Raw genomic sequence first — 20,641 nt, 5'->3', positions numbered from 1 at the left:
CTCAGGGCCTGAGCACTGTCCCTGACTTCTTTTTGCTCAAGGCTAGCACTGTACCACTTGAGCCACAGCGCCACTTCTGGCCATTTTCTATATATGTGGTGCTGGGGAATCGAACCCAGGGCTTCATGCATACAAGGCAAGCACTCTTGCCACTAGGCCATATTCCCAGCCCTCCTCCCCTTTTTTTTGTCAATTGTAGGACTTGAACTCAGAGTCTGAGCATTGTGCTTGAGCTCTTTTGTTCAAAGCTAGCACTGTCACTTTGAGCCACATTTCCACTTCAGGTTTTTGAGTGGTTAATTGGAGATAGGAGTGTCTCAGGGACTTCTTGTGCCCTGGCTGACTTCGGAACCATGACCTTCATATATCTCAGCCTCCTGAGTAGTTGGGATTACAGGCATGAGCTGTCAGCACTCAGCACTTTTTGTAATCAAATGAAAAAAAAAACAACACTGTTAGATGAAGTTAGTCAAGGTTACAGAGTCAGTGGGAATATGGCTTTAAATATAGGCCTTCTGATTATACATTTCAGTTCTTTCACAAGTCCTTTCTTCCTGTGTATCTACCTAAAGGTAACAATTGGAGCAATGTATGTGAGTAACCAGCATGTGCTCACACCTGTAATTCTAGCTACTCAGGAGGCTAAGTTACAAGGGTCACAGTTTGATGCCAGCCTGAGCAGCCATGAGACACTTTTGCTTAATTTTATTTTTTGCCAGTCTTGGGGCTTGGACTCAGGGCCTGAGCACTGTCCCTGTCCCTGGCTACCTTTTTGCTCAAAGCTAGCACTCTACCACTTGAGCCACAGCACCACTTCCGGCTTTTTCTAATTATGTGGTGCTGAGGAATTAAACCCAGGCCTTCATGCATGCAAGGAGAGCACTCTTACCACTAAGCCATATTCCCAGTCCCTCCATGAGACTCTTTTTATTTTTATTTTTGGCCAGTCCTGGGCCTTGGACTTAGGGCCTGAGCACCATCCCTGGCTTCTTCCTGCTCAAGGCTAGCACTCTGCCACCTGAGCCACAGCGCCCCTTCTGGCTGTTTTCCATATATGTGGTGCTGGGGAATTGAACCGAGAGCTTATGTGTAGGAGGCAAGCACTCTTGCCACTAGGCCATATTCCCAGCCCTCCATGAGACTCTTATCTGCAACTAGTCAGCAAAAAGCTAGAAGTGAAGCTATAGCTCAAATAGTAGAGCAGTAGCCTTGAGCAAAAAAGCTAAGAGACAGTGCTCTGGCCCTGAGTTCAAGTTTCTCTCTCTCTCTCTCCCTTTTCCCCTCCCCTTGCTCTCCTTTTTTTCTCCTTTCTCCTCTATTTAAGAAAGATATTTAGAATGGTGTGGGGCAGAACTCCACTGCAATATCAAATAGGCTGAAATGGGGAGCAGGTGGGGATTTTTGTCTTGGTCTCTTGATCATTCACACTTTTCTAGGGCAAAATAATTATGGTTCTAAGGACCTAGGAGCATGGCTCAAATGGTAAAGCACTTGCCTGGCAAGCACAAGGACCTGCATTCAAACTTTAGTACTTTGTTCAGGTTTTTAATTTCTTTTTACATTCAGAGCACCATTTCCTTTTTCCTTTTGTGTTGGCACCTGACATTCCGTAACTGTCCCCTATGTAGGTACTATGTTAGATACTTTAGTGTTTCTCTGGCCATTTACAGTACGATTTGGGCAATGCGAAGTATTTGGCAAGTGGGCAAAAAGAAGTATAAAGTGGCTTTTATTATGTTATTTTCTGGTTACAAATGGAATTTAAAGAATGGGCTATAAGTGTTTAAGAAGCCATTGACAGCCAATAAATTAGGCATGACTGTCAGAAAGTATGTGGATTCTTGTCTACCAAATGGAAGCCATGAAATGACATGAGTAAAGGCATGAGGAACCAAAGCTTACTCATCAGTTCATGTCAAGGTATCAGTTTAAATGTCAGGGACTGTCATGTAGTAAACCATAAAAGGCCAATGGTGGCATGTCAGTCTGAAGTGTTTGAATTTGACAGATGTTGTGAAATGCTCTTAGTTCAGGAAGAAGTAAAGTCACATTAAAATAAGGCCTAAGAAAGGGGAAGTGTGGCTCAAGTCTTTAGAGAGAAAACTGAAAACATGTCTGGGCCCCCAGTACAGGCCACTACAACAACAAAGATTAGTTTGTGGGCATTGTCCTCCTATGTTGTTATTATTTTCACTCATGGCGCTTGAACTCTGGGCCTGGGCACTGTCCCTGAGCTCTTCAGCTCAAGGCTAGTGCACTACCACTTGAGCCACAGCACCACTTTTTCTGGTGGTTAATTGGGAGATAAGAGTCTTCTTGCCCAGGCTGGCTTTGAACTGCGATTCTCATATCTCAGCCTCCTGATTACAGGTAGGGTTACAGGCATGAGCCACTGGTGCCCAGTACTGGCAATGTTATTATTTTTAATTGTCGGAGCATACGAGTGTAGTAATTGCAGATAAAATAGCTTCCAAGAAGGAATGGTTAACAGACTTACAAGATAGAGGACTTCGGAGTATTTAATCACATGACAACTCACAAATACATTGGGGGAAGACCTGCCAAAACCTGCCCCAAATTAGCTACTTGGATTTTTCACTATGCTGTTGTTGCTGCTGCTAGGCATTGAAACCGGGGCATGCTGGGCAAGACAAACATGTTATCACAATTATACTCCAGGTCCTCTGTTATTGAACTCTACTTTCTTCCTTGTATAGACTGCTAGTTGTATCCTCAGGAGTATAGTTGCCTGTTCCTCAACAGATGCTTTGAGCACTTTGTGTTATGTCACAGTATCTTCCTGCCCTTGCATAACATTTTTGGAATATTCACTTTGAAGCTGGTGTTGTGCTAAAAAAGCTCTTTCACATGGATTACTGTACTTGTTTTCTGCAACACCCAAATGAAATGGGTATTTTTAACATCTCCATTTATAGATGAAGGAATGGAAATTTATCCTTTTGCTTTTATTATGTCTATCTCTATATTGTTCTACCAATATCTTGATATATTGATCGAGAGTCTTGGTTATGTGGCACTAGCACTGGCTGGTCTGGGACTCCAAATGTATCCCAGACTAGTCTTGAACTTAACTTAGCATCCTTTTATTTCAGTCTTTTTCTTTTCTTTCTTCCTCCCTCCCTCCCTCCCTCCCTCCCTCCCTCCCTCCCTCCCTCCCTCCCTCTCTCCCTTCCTTCCTTCCTTTCTACCTTCCTCAGTTGTGGGACTTGAACTCTGGACCTGGGCACAGTTCCTGAGCTTTTCTGCTCAAGGTTAGTATTCTACCACTTAGAGCTACTGTGCCACTTCCTGTATTCTGGTGGTTAACTGGAGATGAGAGTCTCAGAGCCTGGGCTGGCTGCGAACAGCCTCCTGAGTAGCTAGGAATACCAGCATGCCACCAGCACCCAGCTTGTCTCAGTCTCTTGAGTGTTAGGATTACAAATCTGCACCACCATGCCTGGCACAGAATGAAAAATTTAAGCAGATGTGGTTCCATTTATCTATTTTCCTAAATAGCTGACTTGAGGGCCTTGTTAATAAAATTTACCTTATAAAGTCTTGAGGAGCTAAGCATTTTGGATGTCATTTAGTCCAGTTGTCCTCTTGCTGTAATAGACTCAGGGAAACATGCTAAACATTTTATTTTTTTCATATCTATGGCGGTTTTGTTGAACAATACGTACTCAAAAAACCTTGAATATTTTTTCTTTGTTAGGGATTGGTTTTACAACAGAAGTTTTTGTTCTGCTTGTTTATGTATGTACTAATGTGAAGCTGTGATTTTTTTTCTTTTTCTTTTTAGTTGTTGCTGTTTACTTAGTAAAGAATTTATTGCTTATATCTTGCCATGGTCACAATGCCCCTATGTAATACACATTTACTACTCATTATTTGTACATTTTGTTCTCATTCATGGATTGGCTGCAAATACTATTTTGGGAACTGACAGGTATCCTGTCATTAAAATCTTAGTTTCGTGGGGCTGGGAATATGACCCAGTGGTAGAGCACTTGCCTCATATACATGAAGCCCCGTGTTTGATTCCACAGCACCACATATATAGAAAAGGCCAGAAGTGGCGCTGTGGCTCAAGTGGTAGAGTGCTAGCCTTGAGCAAAATGAACCCAGGGACATTGCTTAGGCCCTGAGTTCAAGCTCCAGGACTGGCAAAAAAAAAAAAAAAAAAAAAAAAGGAAAAGAAAAAAATCTTAGTTTCACTTTGAGATGCTGTGGGAAAGAAAATTTCTTAGCTTAGGCTTTAAAGAAGAGAAAGATTGCTTTTAATTTTCTATATATGTCAGCATGAGAAAGGATATTAGTTACAGGGGAAAAGTTACTTTTTTATCTAGTATAAATTATGGGAAGAGATACAGACAATATTTAGTATCTGTTCAGCTCATGCTTAGGCACTGTGCCAATAGGTAATATCAGAGTAGACACAGTTCTTTCTAGCTGTCTTTTTGTAAAATGGACTTGCTTTTGTGAACTAACTCTTTCCCATCTTTTTTTTTTTTTTTTTTTTTTGGCCAGTCCTGGGCCTTGGACTCAGGGCCTGAGCACTGTCCCTGGCTTCTTCCCGCTCAAGGCTAGCACTCTGCCACTTGAGCCACAGCGCCACTTCTGGCCGTTTTCTGTATATGTGGTGCTGGAGAATCGAACCTAGGGCCTCGTGTATCCGAGGCAGGCACTCTTGCCACTAGGCTATATCCCCAGCCCTGTGAACTAACTCTTGACACTCCCCAAAACCAAAGAGGAAAGCCTGCCTATATCATTGTTGTCTTACTGTTGGTAGTAGACACCTTTGGAATTGTTCTGTAAATTTAGTTTTTGAATTTTTAGAATTGTTTCTTACAGAAATTGAAGACAATATAGTTAATACAATGAGCCACATGTGTTCATAAATTTTATCTCAGTAGTTGCTTTAACTATACTTCCTCAACCTCCCATTCTCTCTCACTTTCTTTGGTCCTTCAGGGAAGATGTTTATCTCTGCCTCTGAGATGAAAGGTTGGATCTTAAAATCAGCTCTTCTCAAATGACTCAGTTTTCAAGTGCAGGGTGAGAATTTGAATCTGTTAATCTCTTTCTTTATGATTGTTTTCCTTTCTGTTTAAGTCAGATTATGACCAGAGAGGTGGTGTTTTCTGGCAGCAGCACAGTGTTTTACTGAATATTAGTAATCTGTCTGGTATTTGGATGTACTTGTCATTTCTGTATTTTTTCTCTCTAACCTTTTTGTTGTTGTTGTTGTTGTTGTTCTTGTTGTTTCCTCTTTTGACCAGTCCTGGGGCTTGCACTCTGGGCCTCGGTGCTGTCCCTGAGTTTGTTTTGTTTGTTTTTTGGTCAAGGCTGGTGCTCTACCACTTGAGCCACAGCTCCACTTCTGGCTTTTTTGTAGTTTCATAGGAGTTTTCTGCCCTGCCAGGGCTGAATTCAAACTGTGATCTGAAATCTCTACCTCCTCAGTAGCTAGGATTACAGGCATGAGCCACTGGTGCTTGGCTAAATCTCTAAATCTTGTTTTCTTGGTGAGTGAAAATTACTCTCTTCTTTTTAGATTTGTATTTCTTTGTTTGCCAAGGAATTCACATATTTCAATTTCAAACATTTGAATTCTTCTTAAAGCTATTAATGCTTAGCAACCAGTTTTGAGAAAGTCAAGTCACAATGTTGGTTGTCCAAATAAAACAGTGGAGGTGGGTAATGTTTTCCCTTTCCTTATTTTGGGTTGCTACACCTCCTCCTTCGTAAGCCAGACAATTTCTATGATCAGTATCTAGCCTATCTAGCAAAAGGAAAATGGTACTGTGCCCTAAGAGACTTCATTGTTGTTGCTGTCACTTATATTTTGTGTTATTGTTGCAGGTGGCCTGGGTTTAACCTGGGGCTTTTAGATGCCTGGTAATAACAAGTTTCGCGAAACTATCACGAAGTGGCTGCACTTCTACAGGTGTTAGAATTAGGATTGCGCTCTTTCCCTGTAAAGTAAATAATTAGTTTTTACTGTTAAGGAGGCAAAATTGATACTGTTAGGTAGAAATTTGCATAAGAGACTGGTCTTATATGTCTTTGTGGACAGCCACCCAGTGAGGCTAGTATACTCTGTCCCCTTGTGCCATCACTTAAAGACTTTTACCTAAAGGGAATGATTCTGGAAGCATGGGAGTCAAGGATGCTATGTGATGTAAGTGGGTTATCTAGGTTATTGTGTTCAATGCTTGGTCCCTTCTCATGGCATTAAGGTGACAAAACCTTAAGTTCTAGTGGAAGATCAGGGATACTGGCCACAGAAGTAATTAAGGTAGTCTTTATAGGAACCCTGGTTAATCTTGAGGGCTGTTAGGAAAGCATAAGCCTAGGTCTTTGTCTTTGCTCTGACTACCTGTCTTGCTATATAGTTTCTCTGTCACATGGCTCCTGCCCTGTGATGCCTTGTGCCATGAAATTTTAGAACTGAGCTAATGCTAGCACCATTCCTTTGAACTTCCAGAAGTAATGAGCTTAACAAACCTTTTTTTCTAGTAAAAAGCTAGCCTTACGTATTGCATTGTTTAATAGAAAGTGGGCTAATACAGCGACCACTACTGTTTTACTTTGTTAACTAGAGTCCAGATCCTTAGCCATACTTCTCTTGGTATTTTTCTCTTTGGTACTTAATTGGAGGTCAGATTATCATAGACTTTCTTGACTCTGCTGGCTTTGTGCTATATAACCCTCAGATAGAGGCTCCTGAGTTGCTAGGGTTACAGGCCTGAATCACTGGCACTTGGCTTCAGCTTTTTTATTTTCCCTAGTCCTGGAGCTTGAACTCAGGGCCTAGGCATTGTCTCTCAGCCTCTTTTACTAAAGGCTAGCACTCTACCACCTGAGCCACAGCACCACTTCTGGCTTTTTCTGTGTATGTTGTACTGAGGAATTGAACCCAGGGCTTCATGCATGCTAGACAAGCACTCTACCACTGAGCCACATTCCCAGTCCTTGAATTTAGTTTTTTAAAATTAAGTTTTGTTTTATATTTCAGCAAGGGAGATTAGATTGTTTGGCATTGAATGTTTGTGGGCTTTTTTCTTTTTTGTTTTTTTGTTTCTTTGAGACAGAGTCTTGCTATGTAGCTAACACTGTGCTACACCACTATGCTGTTTAAGCCTAAAATCTCTGTCCTCTTGCCTCTGAGTCCTATGTACTGTGACTGCGTAAGATTACAGTCTTGTGTACCCTACATCTGACTAAAATAAATACTTTAATCTTTTCTGAAAGTAGATATCATTACAAACCTTTCATTGTACTCACAATTAGGCTTCACAAGAGCAGGCAGTTTTACTTTCTACTTGATTACCAAAGCTAAGAACATGCCTACTGCAGTTTATGTTTCTAAATGCTACTGTTTTTTTGATACCAGGTCTTGTTATGTAGTCTAGGCTGAGCTGAGACCCTGTGTATCCCAGACTGGTATCAAACTCATGTTCTTTCTGCTTCAGCTTTCTAAGCCTTCTAAGTGCTAGAATTACAGAGATATACCATTATGCCCAGCCCCTAGGTGCTCATTTTTCCCCCTGAATGTTGCAAACTGATAATCCTTAAAATTTTTTATTTTATAAAATTTCTTCCTTTAGTCAGGTTATGTACTTCTGAATCTTTTCCATCGTCTTCAAATGGAAACAGCAGTAATATGTTTTACATGTGATAAATGAAGTAACACATAAAAACTCTTTAGCTCAGTGAGTAGTATGTATATATGAATCACTTAACATGTTAGCAATGATTATAAATTTCATGTGTCATAGATTTTGGATATATGGATGGAGTATAAATAGGAGCATTTGTAAAAGGTGAAAGGTTTACACAGTCTGAAGAGAAACCAGAGTATAAATAAGAGTATCTGTGACCATAAAAGCCACAAACCTGGGCTGGGGATATAGCCTAGTGGCAAGAGTGCCTGCCTCGGATACACGAGGCCCTAGGTTCGATTCCCCAGCACCACATATACAGAAAATGGCCAGAAGCGGCGCTGTGGCTCAAGTGGCAGAGTGCTAGCCTTGAGCGGGAAGAAGCCAGGGACAGTGCTCAGGCCCTGAGTCCAAGGCCCAGGACTGGCCAAAAAAAAAAAAAAAAAAAAAAAAAGCCACAAACCTGTGGCTGGGAATATGGCCTAGTGGTAGAGTGCTTGCCTTGCATATATGAAGCCCTGGGTTCGATTCCCCAGCACCACATATATAGAAAATGGCCAGAAGTCGTGCTGTGGCTCAAGTGGTAGAGTGGTAACCTTGAGCAAAAAGAAGCCAGGGATAGTGCTAGGGCCTTAGTTCAAGCCCCAGGACTGGAAAAAAAAAAAAAAAAGAAAGAAAGCCACATATGTAACATTTAGTTACAGATTACCAACATTCATAGACCCATGGGGAATGATGCTTGATTGTACTGTGTAGTCTGATTTTTCTCTGTGTTATTCTTGGGCAGATTTTAAGTGGTAGCTAGCAATAAATGAGGACATAGAGAATGAAAATTCAGAGGGAGCTTCTGACTAAATCTGCGAATCTTAGAGCTGTAAGCAGTAGGTGAAATATGATATGTCCTATCAGGGCAAGTTTGGAATTGCTCTTAAAATGATAATGTCATTACCATCACTGTGGAGCTGTTAGAAATGAGCTAAATGACAAGTGCTTGGCACTTATTTGTACAAAATCTGACTACATTTTCTTAGGCATTTTATGTGTGTACACATTTGCGTGTACACATTTGCATGCACACACACATGCACCTGCCTTGCCTAATCTTTAAGCTAATTATGTAAGGTAAACTTAATCCTCCCTTCCCCTTTTTTTCTTTCTTTTTGAAAATAGTGTTTGAGGGCTGGGGATATAGCCTAGTGGCAAGAGTGCCTGCCTCGGATACACGAGGCCCTAGGTTCGATTCCCCAGCACCACATATACAGAAAACGGCCAGAAGCGGCGCTGTGGCTCAAGTGGCAGAGTGCTAGCCTTGAGCGGGAAGAAGCCAGGGACAGTGCTCAGGCCCTGAGTCCAAGGCCCAGGACTGGCCAAAAAAAAAAAAAAAAAAAAAAAGAAAAAAGAAAATAGTGTTTGAAAATAATAGTTGCTCAGGGCTATTTATTTTACTCACTATTACCATTTTCTAGTACAGTGCCTGGGACATAATAGGCAATTTATGAATGAAAATCAAACTCATTAATAATTAAAGTTGACATTTAAATATAAATACTACTGACAAGTGAAAACATTATATTTATAGGACTGTCATATTCTTGCTGACAGAGTATATTGCCTAAAGAGTATAAATTGGTAATTAGAGAAGTAATTTTGTAGTATGCTTGCTTTAAAATACTTGAATGTTTTGAGGGAGGCATGTTGTTGCATGATTGCAACTCCCCAAACTAAGAGATTGAAGCAAGGAGGATCTAGAGTTCAAAACCAGCATACTTGCATGACTGCATACAAAGACCCTGAACCAATTCTCTATCCTTCATCCCTAAAATAGGAATTTTGACCTAGTAGTTTGTACTTCTGATAATGTTAGGAAAACAATCCATATTCAAGCCAAGAGTGACTATGCATTTCTATAATCTGAGTTGTGTAGTACATGAGATTGAGAGGCTTGTGTTATGAAGCTACCCTAGACAAAGACAGACCCTATCTTAATCAAAACCCAGACATGGTAACACATGCTTGTGAGATCCCAGTTGTTTGGGAGGTACAGGTAGGATCATTGTGGTCCAAAGCTGATCATTTGAAAAAAAAATGTAAGACTTTCTCTGAGGAACAACTAAAGCAAAAAGCATTGGTGTGTGGTTCTAATGGTAGAGCATTTGCCTAGTAGGCAGAAAGCCAAGCTCAAACCTAGGTACCACAAAAGAAAGAAAAAAGTCCTAAACACATGGAATGTGTACTTGAGATTAAAGCCTGGAAGTCAATAAGCAAATAAATTACATTAAATTCACACGTTGGGATGCTTTTTTATCCATTAACATTGATTATGATGCATATATGACTTGAAAATTTGTAGTATAGGGAAAGTAATGATATAGTAGACTTAACAGTGCTATGGTATAACTCCTCAATATTTTAACTTTGTAATGTCTTCTCTTTCATGTGATGACCTGGTTTACAGGAGTTGCCAGAGGACCTTGCTTATTATTAAATTTAGGAATACAGTTTTGTAATTCACAGCTCTGTCAGCTGTTTATCACTTACTTTAAAAAGTTAGCTTACATTAGTTATACAGAGGTCAATTTCGTTATTATATTTCCATATGTGTTTATGAATTGTCCAGTCAATCTCATTGCCCCTTCCCTGCTTTCCCACTTCTTCTCTTCCCAAAACTATTTCAGCAGGTTTCCCTGTTCAGTTTCCACAGTTGCACTCTAGTTTGATTATATTTATTCTCTTTCAAAATGTATTTTAAAGACAAATGATTACAAAAGCAATACTTGCAAAACTGTTGAATGTAAATCTACTGAACAACTCATGGGGGGAAAGCGAAAGGGGGAGGAGGAGGGGGTAATGAGGGAGGAGGTAACAAACAGTACAAGAAATGTATCCAATGCCTAACGTATGAAACTGTAACCGCTCTGTACATCAGTTTGACAATAAAAATTTAAAAAAATAAAAAAAGAAGGAACTGGAAAGAAAGTATTAGGGAGGAACAAATGACGGATGCTGCCGTGTGGAAGCTCAGTCTTTGAACTCGAGAGGGGCTTGGCCCTCTTCTTCTTTGTGTTTGTGTTCCTCCTAAAGGATATCGCTTGTTCAAAACTAAAAGCCCACCTTTTGTCCTGAGGGAAAAAACAAAAACAAAATGTATTTTAAAATTATTCACCCTCTCTTGTTTTTCCATTCCCCCTTCCCCATCTCTGAAGTAGTCCCTTAGTTAGATTAATGTTCTGTAGTTTACCCGTATATTTAATTATGCATACAGATATATATGTGTATGTATATATCTGAATGTTTATACCTTTTAGGTCTAGCTTTCACATGTGATTGAAGACATACAGTATTTTATTTTTTGAGTTTGGCTTGTCTTGCTCAGTGTAATGTCCTAAAATTGCATTCACTTTCCTGTAAATGACGTGATTTCATTTTTTTAATGGCTGTGTAATATTCACAGTATATGTGTACATGTAATACAAGCACACTTTTTTTTTACATACATCCCTTTTTCTAAAAGGAATGTTTTATTAAATTACAAAAATTACAACTCTTAAGATGTAGGCGATAAACTGGGTTGAGTCATTGAACACCACATTTATTCCCTTCCTTCCTTCCTTCCTTCCTTCCTTCCTTCCTTCCTTCCTTCCTTCCTTCCTTCCTTCCTTCCTTCCTTCCTTCCTTCCTTCCTTCCCTCCCTCCCTCCCTCCCTCCCTCCCTCCCTCCCTCCCTCTCCTTCCTCCTTCCTCCTCCTCCTCCTCCTCTTCCTCCTTCTGCTGCTGCTGCTGCTCCTCCTCCTTCTCCTCCTCCTCCCCCTCCCCCTCCTTCCCTCCTCCTCCCCTCTTCCTCCTCCTCCTTCTTCTCCTTCTTCTCCTTCTTCGTCTTCTTCCCCTCCTCTTCTTTCTCCCTTCTCCCCTCCTCCTTCTCCTCCTCCTCTTCCTCCTCCCCTCCTCCTCCCTCTTCCTCCTCTTCTTCCTCCTCCTCCTCCTCCTCTCTCCTCTTCCTCCTCCTCCTTCTTCTTTCTTCTCTTTCTTCTTTCTTCTTCTTTCTTCTCCTTCTCTTTCTCCTTCTCCTTCCCCTCCTTTGCCAGTTCTGGAGCTTGAACTCAGCCTGGGCACAGTCCTTGAGCTTCTTTTGTTCAAGGCTAGCACTCTACCACTTGAGCTGCAGTGCCAGTTCCAGCCTTTTCTGCTTTTGTGGTACTGAGGAATAGAACCCAGGGCTTCATGCAAACACTCTACCATTAAGCCACATTCCTAGCCCTACATTTTCTTAGCTCATTTGTTGTTGCACACCTCAGTCAGTTCCATCCTTTGGCTGTTGTAAACAGTGCTACAGGAAACATACTTAGGCATGTGTCATTCTGGTATATTGATTTAATCTCCTTAGATACCTAGTAGTGGTATTGTGCAGTCATAAGGAAGGTCTAGTTTTCATCTTTTGAGGAACCTCTACACTAATTTCTGTAGTAGTTATGCTACTTTACATTTCTACCAATACTGTATGTCTTCCCTCCATCCCTCCCCCAAATATTTTCTTGATGACTGCCATTGCCATTCTGACTGGGGTGAGATGAAAACTAAATTTTTTTTTTAATTTTCATTTCCTTTATGACTAAGAATGTTGAACATTTGTTCATTTATCAGCCATATGTGTATTATATATGTATTTCTTCTTGTGAGAACTTGTTTAGTTAACTTGCCTATTTTTTAAATTGGATTGTTTGTTCACTTACTGTTTATATTGGTGGAAGTTCTTTCTTTTTCTGTGTAGAACCCTTTTAATTTGATGTAGTAGTCTCTTTTTGTCAGTTCCTTTTTTTTTTTTTTCTTTGCCAGTTCTGGGGCTTGGACTCAGGGCCTGAGCACTGTCCCTGGCTTCTTTTTGCTCAAGGCTAGCACTCTACCACTTGAGCCACAGCACCACTTCCAGCCTTTTCTGTTTTTATGGTGCTGAGGAATCAAAGCACTCTACCCCTAAGCCACATTCCCAGCCCCTCTTTTGTCAATTCTTGCTCTCATCCTCTGGGCATCTGAAGTACTATTTAGGAAAAAAATTAACACGGGTCTTTATCTGAAAAGTTTTTCTGTGTTTTCCTATAAATTTTCAGATCTTTGAGCTTTTGATCCAAATAGAGTAGGTTTCTATACAGGGTCAGTTTCAGTCTCCTTCCAAAAGATAGTTTCTCAGCAGTTTCATTGAAGCTTTCCATTGTATGTAAAGTTTTATACTTTATCAAAAATTATCTGTGTAGCTGTGTAGTTTTTCTTTTTTGCTGTATATTTATCACTTTAATCTATTGACTAGTTATTTTCCATCATTTATATATAGACTTGGTACTGTAACAGGAACTATTTTAGTCTTTATTAGATAGATGGGTAGTGCTGTTTAATGTTGGGCCAAACTATGGAAGCTCTGTTGTTGGTATCTGTATCCCTGTAAATGGTAACAGTTGAGGTGGATAGGTTGGGATGGGTGAGCTAGAGCTAATCATCATGGAGATGATGTTGGAAAATATTAAGGGTAGATATCAAGTAGGTAACTTATTAGGAGTTGCCACAAGATGTAGGATAATATTTCATCAGTAATGAATTATTGTTATTTTACTGGTTTTGGTCAGGGGCCACTTTGAATTTCTTGTGTTTTTTTTTTTAAATTTCTTTTCTTTTTCTTTCTTTCTTTTTTTTTTTTTTTTGGCCAGTCCTGGGGACTGAACTCTGGGCCTGAGCACTGTCCTTCGCTTCTTTTTGCTCAGGGCTAGCACTCTACCACTTGAGCCACAGCGCTAATTCCGGCTTTTTCCATATATGTGGTGCTGAGAAATTGAATCCAGGGCTTCATGTATGTGAGGCAAGCACTGTTGCCACTAGGCCATATTCCCAGCCCCCACCTTGAATTTCTTACCAAGTATAACTCCAGATGGCCACTTATTTGCCAAAGTTGGCAAGGGCAGAGTCAGCTGTCAAGATATAATGTTGAATAACAGTCACATAACATCCCATCACTTTTGCTGTATTTTATTGATTAGAAACATTTCAGGCCTTAATGTATTCTGTAGATAGTTGAGGTAAGAAAGTTGCATGTGAGACGTGGAGATAGTACAGATATCTGGTACCAGACATAAGGTACAGTTTTTATTCCTGTTTATAAGATGGGAAACTAAAATCATTGAGTAACTTACCAAAGATTATGTAGTTAATTTCAACATACCTAGCAAAATTGTAACTTTTGCTCTCTCGAATTCCCTTCCTGTGATTTTACACCTGCTATTACTGTAACTGATCTTAGTACCCCGGGTAATGTATAGACATGTATTAGAATGAGGGCAGGGAAAGGGAATACCAAAAATGAGAGATAAAGGATAAAAAGACAAACCATTGAAAAAGCGGTACTTACAAAACCAACTGGTGTAATCTAACTGTACAACTCATGGGGAGAGCAAACTCGGGAGGGGGCAGATGGGGGAAAATAAGGGAGGGGGTAACAAGTTGGATAAGTAATGTATTTACCTTACAGTTGAAACTGTAACCCCTCTGTACTTCACTTTGACAATAAAGAAGAAGGAAAAAAAAGATTATGTAGTTAAAAGGAATAAGGCAAGGCTGAAACCCAAACTGTCTTGTCTTTACAGCCTGGGCTCTATAGTTCAGGTTGGCCTGGAACTTGCTATCTTTCTGCCTCAGCCTCCTGACTGTTGGGATTACAGACTGTTGTACCACCAATAATTACATTTAAGGACTTAGACACAGCACTTTGTGGGAATTTATGGATGACTTTTTTCTTTTAGCAGAGTAAGCCTGAGTGGAATGAGTGCATGTGCAAGTAGGAAAAGGAAAAACTATTCTTAGCGATGATAATTTTAAAGGGAAAAAGAGAAAATGGCTGGGCACCCAGTGGCAGTGGCTCATGCCTTTAATCCTAGCTTCTCAAGAAGCTAAGATTTGGATGATTGAGGCTTGAAGCCAGCCTAGACAGAACAGTCTTCCAGACTCCCATCTCCCACATAGCAAATATCTGTGCTGGAGGATGGAGTGTCAGCTAAGCCCGAGCAGGGCCCTAAGCTGAAATCCTGGTACCAGCCATCCAAAAAAGGGGAAAGAAAATTGATATGACTGGTGGTGTTACTTTTTTTTGTATAATAATTCAGAAATTCTTCCTTTTCCAGTTCTCTGAGTTTAACCAATAATGCCAGCCAGTTGCCAATATCAAGCGGAGCAAACATAAGCCAGTTTTAATATTTTAAGAAAAGTGATAGTGCTTTTCATAGTGCCTGACACGGTAAGTCACAGTTCAACCTTCCTCCTCTGTCCTTTCCTTCTGGTAATTTATTGTCTAATAATCATATGGAAAGAACATAGAGAAACATAACTTTCTCAGAATTGTGTTAACATTTTCATTAGTCTCTGAGATTTTTACCTATTTGTTAAACATAAAATTCTGAACATTTAAATTCATTCTTTTTATAGCTGAAATGTAGTTTTATACATGAGGTTTTGAGTTAAACTACTTAAATTATTCTTGGTTCTAGACTTGTTCACTTTTATCTATTAAATTTCTGTGTAACATTTCTGTGAGGAATAGAAGTTGCTTTGGAAGGCATTGGGTTCAGAGATTCTTTCAAAGCATTCTAGCTCAGTATGGAGGTAGAACACAGGTTAAGAGAGGAACCTGAATGGAAAGAATTGCCATTATTCCCTCCAATTTGAAAGCGATGACATAATTGCTGTTTAACTGGAAGATTAATCAATATATTTTTAGTTGTTAAGGAAAATGTGTTGGGTGGGAGGACTTTTTAGGGATAAGATAGCTAACCAGATATTTGTGTTTGTTTACCTGTTTATTTGATTGATGGATGATGAGTATGGAACCCAGCCTCACTCATGCTAGGCAAACACCTGCCTGAAAACAAACTTAATTTTTTTCAAACTTGTTTTTCCCCTTTACTTAATATTATTACTGTTTACTTTTTAGCATAAAGTTTTTAAAATTTCCTGGCTAGTTTTCTTAAACATTGGAACCTGTTGTTATTTACCTAGTAAGACCATGCTATGTCTTCATAATGACTCTTTTTGAACTTGTGTGTAACTCTGATTACTTTTTATGTTTTATTCAAGAACTGTATCAGACCAGAGGGTGAGGTATAAGCTCAGAGAATCCAGAGAAAACCATCATGAAGTTATATGTATTTCTGGTCAACACTGGAACAACTCTGACATTTGATACTGAACTTACAGTGCAGACGTGAGTTATATTCCATTTATTCTTTTTATTTTTCAGATTTGTGTATATGGGAAGAGTTAAGAAATTTGAGAACTATTTTACTTTAAAAACAAGATGAGCAAATACGGCAAATTTTGAATCTTTTCATCTCAACACAAGTATTTGTGTGTGTATGTGTAGTGTTCTCAGAAATGCTGAATTTAGGGCTGGGAATATGGCCTAGTGGCAAGAGTGCTTGCCTCCTACATATGAAGCTCTCCGTTCAATTCCTCAGCACCACATATATGGAAAACGGCCAGAAGGGGCACTGTGGCTCAGGTGGCAGAGTGCTAGCCTTGAGCGGGAAGAAGCCAGGGATGGTGCTCAGGCCCTGAGTCCAAGGCTCAGGACTGGCCAAAAAAAAAAAAAAAAAGAAAAAAAAGAAATGCTGAATTTAAATTCTTTAAATAGTGCTTTGTTTTGTTTGTCTAAATATTCACAATTAACTGATTTCAGGCTGAGGTTATTACAAGTACCTGTAGCCATTTGGTATTCTTAGTTTGACAAGAATTACTGCTATTTTTGTTTTTGTTGCCAGTTCTGGGGCTTGAACTCAGGGCTTGAGCACTGTCCCTGGCTTCTTTTTGCTCAAGGCTAGCACTCTGCCTCTTGAGCCACAGTGCCACTTCTGGCTTTTTCTATATATGTGGTGCTGAGGAATCAAAACCAGGGCGAGGACTTTACCACTAGGCCATATTCCCAGCCCGAATTACTGCTATTTTTGTAAAGCAGAATTTATCAATCACTTTTATTATGCTTTTTGGTCATTTGTTTTTATTTTTTTGTTTGATTAAAGTCTTCAATCTGTTAGTGAGAAAATGATTAGTGGGGTTCTTATGTCTAACCATTTTCTAACTTTGCAGGGATTTCAAATATTTGACTAATTAATGGCTTCTCGTACTTAGTTTTTTATTTTCAGAGGAAGGCAAAAATGAATGAGTGAATGAATTAATATACGAAGTACTACATTCTAATCAGTGGGAAAGTGTAACTTTTTTTTTTTTTAATTCATGGAAGTGTGGCAGACCTTAAGTATGCTATTCAAAGCAAATACAAGATTGCTATTCAGCACCAGGTGCTGGTGGTCAACGGAGGAGAGTGCATGGCTGCAGATAGAAGAGTGTGTACCTACAGCGCTGGGACGGTAAGTATCCAAGGCCTACTTCTCCTTAACCCATATTTTCCATTTTCACTTCAGAGAGGGATCTGGGAATAAATATTCAAAAGTTACTTTTATCTACTTCATGTATTGAGGATGATGTGCATATTCAGTATTATAACATTTTTATTTCAATTCTGCATTTTTTTGTATAGGACACAAATCCAATTTTTCTTTTTAACAAAGAAATGATCTTATGTGAACGTGCACCTGCTATTCCTAAAACTACCTTTTCAACAGAAAATGACATGGAAATAAAAGTTGAAGAATCTCTTATGATGCCTGCAGTTTTTCACACTGTTGCTTCGAGAACACAGCTTGCAGTGGTAAGATATTAATTAAACTGTTCAGAAAAAGTTCAAATCTAACACAATAATATGAAATTTACATAGATGGCATGTAAAAAAAGTTTAAAAAAATCTTAACTGTTGTTTCTAAAGACTAAGTGTTCTTAAGTAATCCAGGCTTACTTTGAACTCATGATCCTCCATGTCCCATGAGACATGGGATACCACACCTAGTTATTTATTTTGTGCCACTCCTGCAGATTAAACTCTGGGCCTAGGCACTGTCCCTCAGGTGGTTTGGTTTTTTTTTTTCCTCCCTCAGTCAAGGGGCTTGAACTTAGGGCCTTGGACGCTGTCCCTGAGCTTCTTCACTCAAGGTTTATACTCTACCACTTTGAGCCACAGTTCCACTTCCAGTTTTTGAGTGGTTAATTAGAGATAAGAGTCTCACTGGAGACTTTTCTGCCTAGGAGGGCTGGCTTTGAACTAGGATCCTCAGATGTCAACCTCCTAAGTAGCTAGGATTACAAGCATAAGCTACCAGCCCCTGACCTAAACCTTTTTTAAAAAAAGATTTTTTTTTTTTGTTAGCATTTATTCCTTCTACAGGATGGGGGGTTATAGCATTTCCAAAGGTACATGCAAAATAGTTCTTATCAAATTTGCCCCTCCTTCTCTCTCTCCATCATTTCTCCCCTCCCTGGTTAAGCTTCACCGAAAAAAGTATTTATTTTTAAAGAATTATCTCTCTGTAGTACAAATAGTATTCAATTGAGAAAATATATTCTTTTTCTTAATATAAAGTTCAGGCCCATACATTACTACTCTGTACTTAAGACTTACTGAATTTTGGAAAAGGATAATAGTACAAATAATTACATTAAACTTTGTTTATTTTTATTTTGTTCAGTTACATGGTCTGGGTGCTGTACCTAAGCTTTTTTGCTCAAGGTTAGCACTCTACCATTTTATTTGGTTTTGTTTTTGTTGCCAGTTCTGGGGCTTGAACTCAGGGCCTGAGTACTATCCTTGGCTTCTTTTTTGTTCAAGGCTAGCACTGTCACTTGAGCCACAGTGCCACTTCTGGCTTTTTCTATATATATGTGGTGCTGAGGAATCGAACCCAGGGCTTCATGTATACGAGACAAGCACTTTACCACTAGGCCATATTCCCAGCCCCACTCTACCATTTTGAACTATAGCTCCACTTCTGGTTTTCTGGGGGTTAATTGGGAGATATGAGTCTCATGGGCTTTCCTGCTGGAGCTGGTTTTGAACAGCATTCCTCAGATTTCAGCATCCTGAATAGCTAGGATTACAGGAGTCACTGGTTCTCAGCCCTAAAAAGTTTTTAATTGATACCGTTCTCACATTACAGTAGATGTAAATATAAATACATCATCTTTTCCTCTCATCCTGGAGAATGAACAAAGATTCTTCTAGTACATATTCTTATACTGACATTTGTGGTCTCCACAGATTATCTGTCAGTCAGTTGACTTGGCCTTTTTTTTTTCTTGTTACTGGTGTTCTTTGTTTGTTTTTTTTATTCCCAGGCCTGGGGCTGGAACTCAGGGCCTGGGCACTGACTGTCACTGACCTCTCTGTGCTCAAGGCTAGTGCTCTACCACTTGAGCCATAGCAACACTTCTCTGTTTTTTCTGTTTATGTGGAACTGAGGAATCAAATCCAGGGCTTCATGCATGCTAGGCAAGCACTGTACCATTAAAGCCATATTCCCAGCCCTTGTTACTATTTTTTTTTTTTTGCCAGTCCAGGGCCTTGAACTCAGGGCCTGAGCACTGTCCCTGGCTTCTTTTTGCTCAAGGCTAGCACTCTGCCACTTGGGCCACAGAGCCACTTCTGGCTGTTTTCTATATATGTGGTGCTGGGGAATCGAACCCAGGGCTTCATGTATACAAGGCAAGCACTCTTGCCACTAGGCCATATTCCCAGTCCCCCTTGTTACTATTTTTGATACAGTTTCTCCTGTATATTCCAGATTGGCCTCAATAGCATACTTTTTGAGACAGAGGCTTAATTGCAGGCTGGCTTCAAATTTGATATCTTCCTGTGTTCACTTCTTAAGGATCACCACACCCAGATTCTGAGTCTTTTAGTAGTAAGCCTACATTTTGCTTTCATCTATTAAAAAAAAAATCTTAAGACTAGTGAATTAATAGTATTCACATTTTGTAAAAGTAAACAAATAACTTAGTAAATATTGGCATTGATTAGTAAAGTTCTTAGAACTTCTTTTAATGTATATGATGGGATCTGTATATACAAATAATGGAAATGAGATCAGTGCTTAATTGGAACATGATGACTAAAGGTGTTCTTTGGAGCAGAAGATGGTCAATAAGGTGATCAAGCTGCTCAGCTTAACTTAGGAAGCAGCATGCTTTTATTTGATTTTTTGGGGTGTGCCAGAGTTTGGTCATTGTCCACTAGGCATAGGCACATTTTCAAAAGATGTTTTCTTTCCTCTGTGTTAGTATTTTGTTGGCCTTGTACTTGGTCAACTAAATGTTGGTGACAACCCATAAGTTGATCTGGTTGCTGTTATCATGATCCTAGACAAAGGACTTTTAGGGCTCTAGTCAAAAACTGTTGAGTTCCTCCTATTGCTGACATCATCTTAAATATTCTTTTCTCATGGTTTGGTTTGGGCCTTAGGATAGGACTAAAGACTGAGTTGTGAGAGTTATATACATTTGTGAAAGTCCTTTTAATCAAACAACGTGGAAGACAACTCATCTTCCTAAAATACATTAATAAACCTTAAAAACAATCCTACAGTACCTTTTTTGTTGGTAGTTTTAGGCAGTCCTAGGGCTTGAACTCAGCTCAGTGCCTTGGGCATGCTAAGCAGTGATCTATGACTTGAGCCATGTCTCTGCTAGCCTCCTTTTACTTCAGTTTCCAGGTAGGGTCTTGATTTCAAGGTAGGGCCTTGATTTATGCCCAGGCTGTCCTCAGTTTATTTCTTTTACTTCTGCTTTCTCATATTATTAGGGATGACAGACATGTGCCTCTGAGCTCGGCATATGCTGCTTCTCCATAGCTGGTGTAACAGTCATGTACTACTGTGTTCACAGTTGGTTGAGATGGGATCTCTTGAACTTTTCTTCCAAATCTGTCCTGAAACCATGATTCTGGAAACTCTGCTGCCTAGGTAGCATTAGAGGCCCAGCCTTAAACTTGTTTTTGAGATGACATAAAGATGGTGGTTGTGGGGCTTGAACTCTAGGCTTCCTCGATGCTGTCCCTGA

General features: G+C 39.7%; 1 protein-coding gene across 3 annotated transcripts in view; it reads left to right on the top strand.

The window, feature by feature from the left end:
• Nucleotides 1-20,641, top strand: part of Rb1cc1 (RB1 inducible coiled-coil 1) — an 83,063-nt gene that overhangs the window by 8,339 nt on the left and 54,083 nt on the right. For all 3 annotated transcript variants that reach the window (XR_007212864.1, XM_048359270.1, XM_048359269.1), the window contains exons 2-5: nucleotides 14,827-14,939; nucleotides 15,776-15,902; nucleotides 16,938-17,064; nucleotides 17,235-17,405. Coding sequence is in view for 2 of the 3 variants with exons in the window: in XM_048359270.1 (XP_048215227.1) it covers nucleotides 15,832-15,902; nucleotides 16,938-17,064; nucleotides 17,235-17,405 (369 nt within the window). In the remaining variant the exon portion in view is untranslated. The remainder of the gene's footprint in view (nucleotides 1-14,826; nucleotides 14,940-15,775; nucleotides 15,903-16,937; nucleotides 17,065-17,234; nucleotides 17,406-20,641) is intronic.

This window comes from Perognathus longimembris, chromosome 12 (assembly GCF_023159225.1).
Source record: "Perognathus longimembris pacificus isolate PPM17 chromosome 12, ASM2315922v1, whole genome shotgun sequence".
NCBI classification, from domain to species: Eukaryota; Metazoa; Chordata; class Mammalia; order Rodentia; family Heteromyidae; genus Perognathus; species Perognathus longimembris.
Note: the sequence above shows the minus strand (reverse complement) of the source record. Positions and strands in the feature narration are given on the sequence as shown.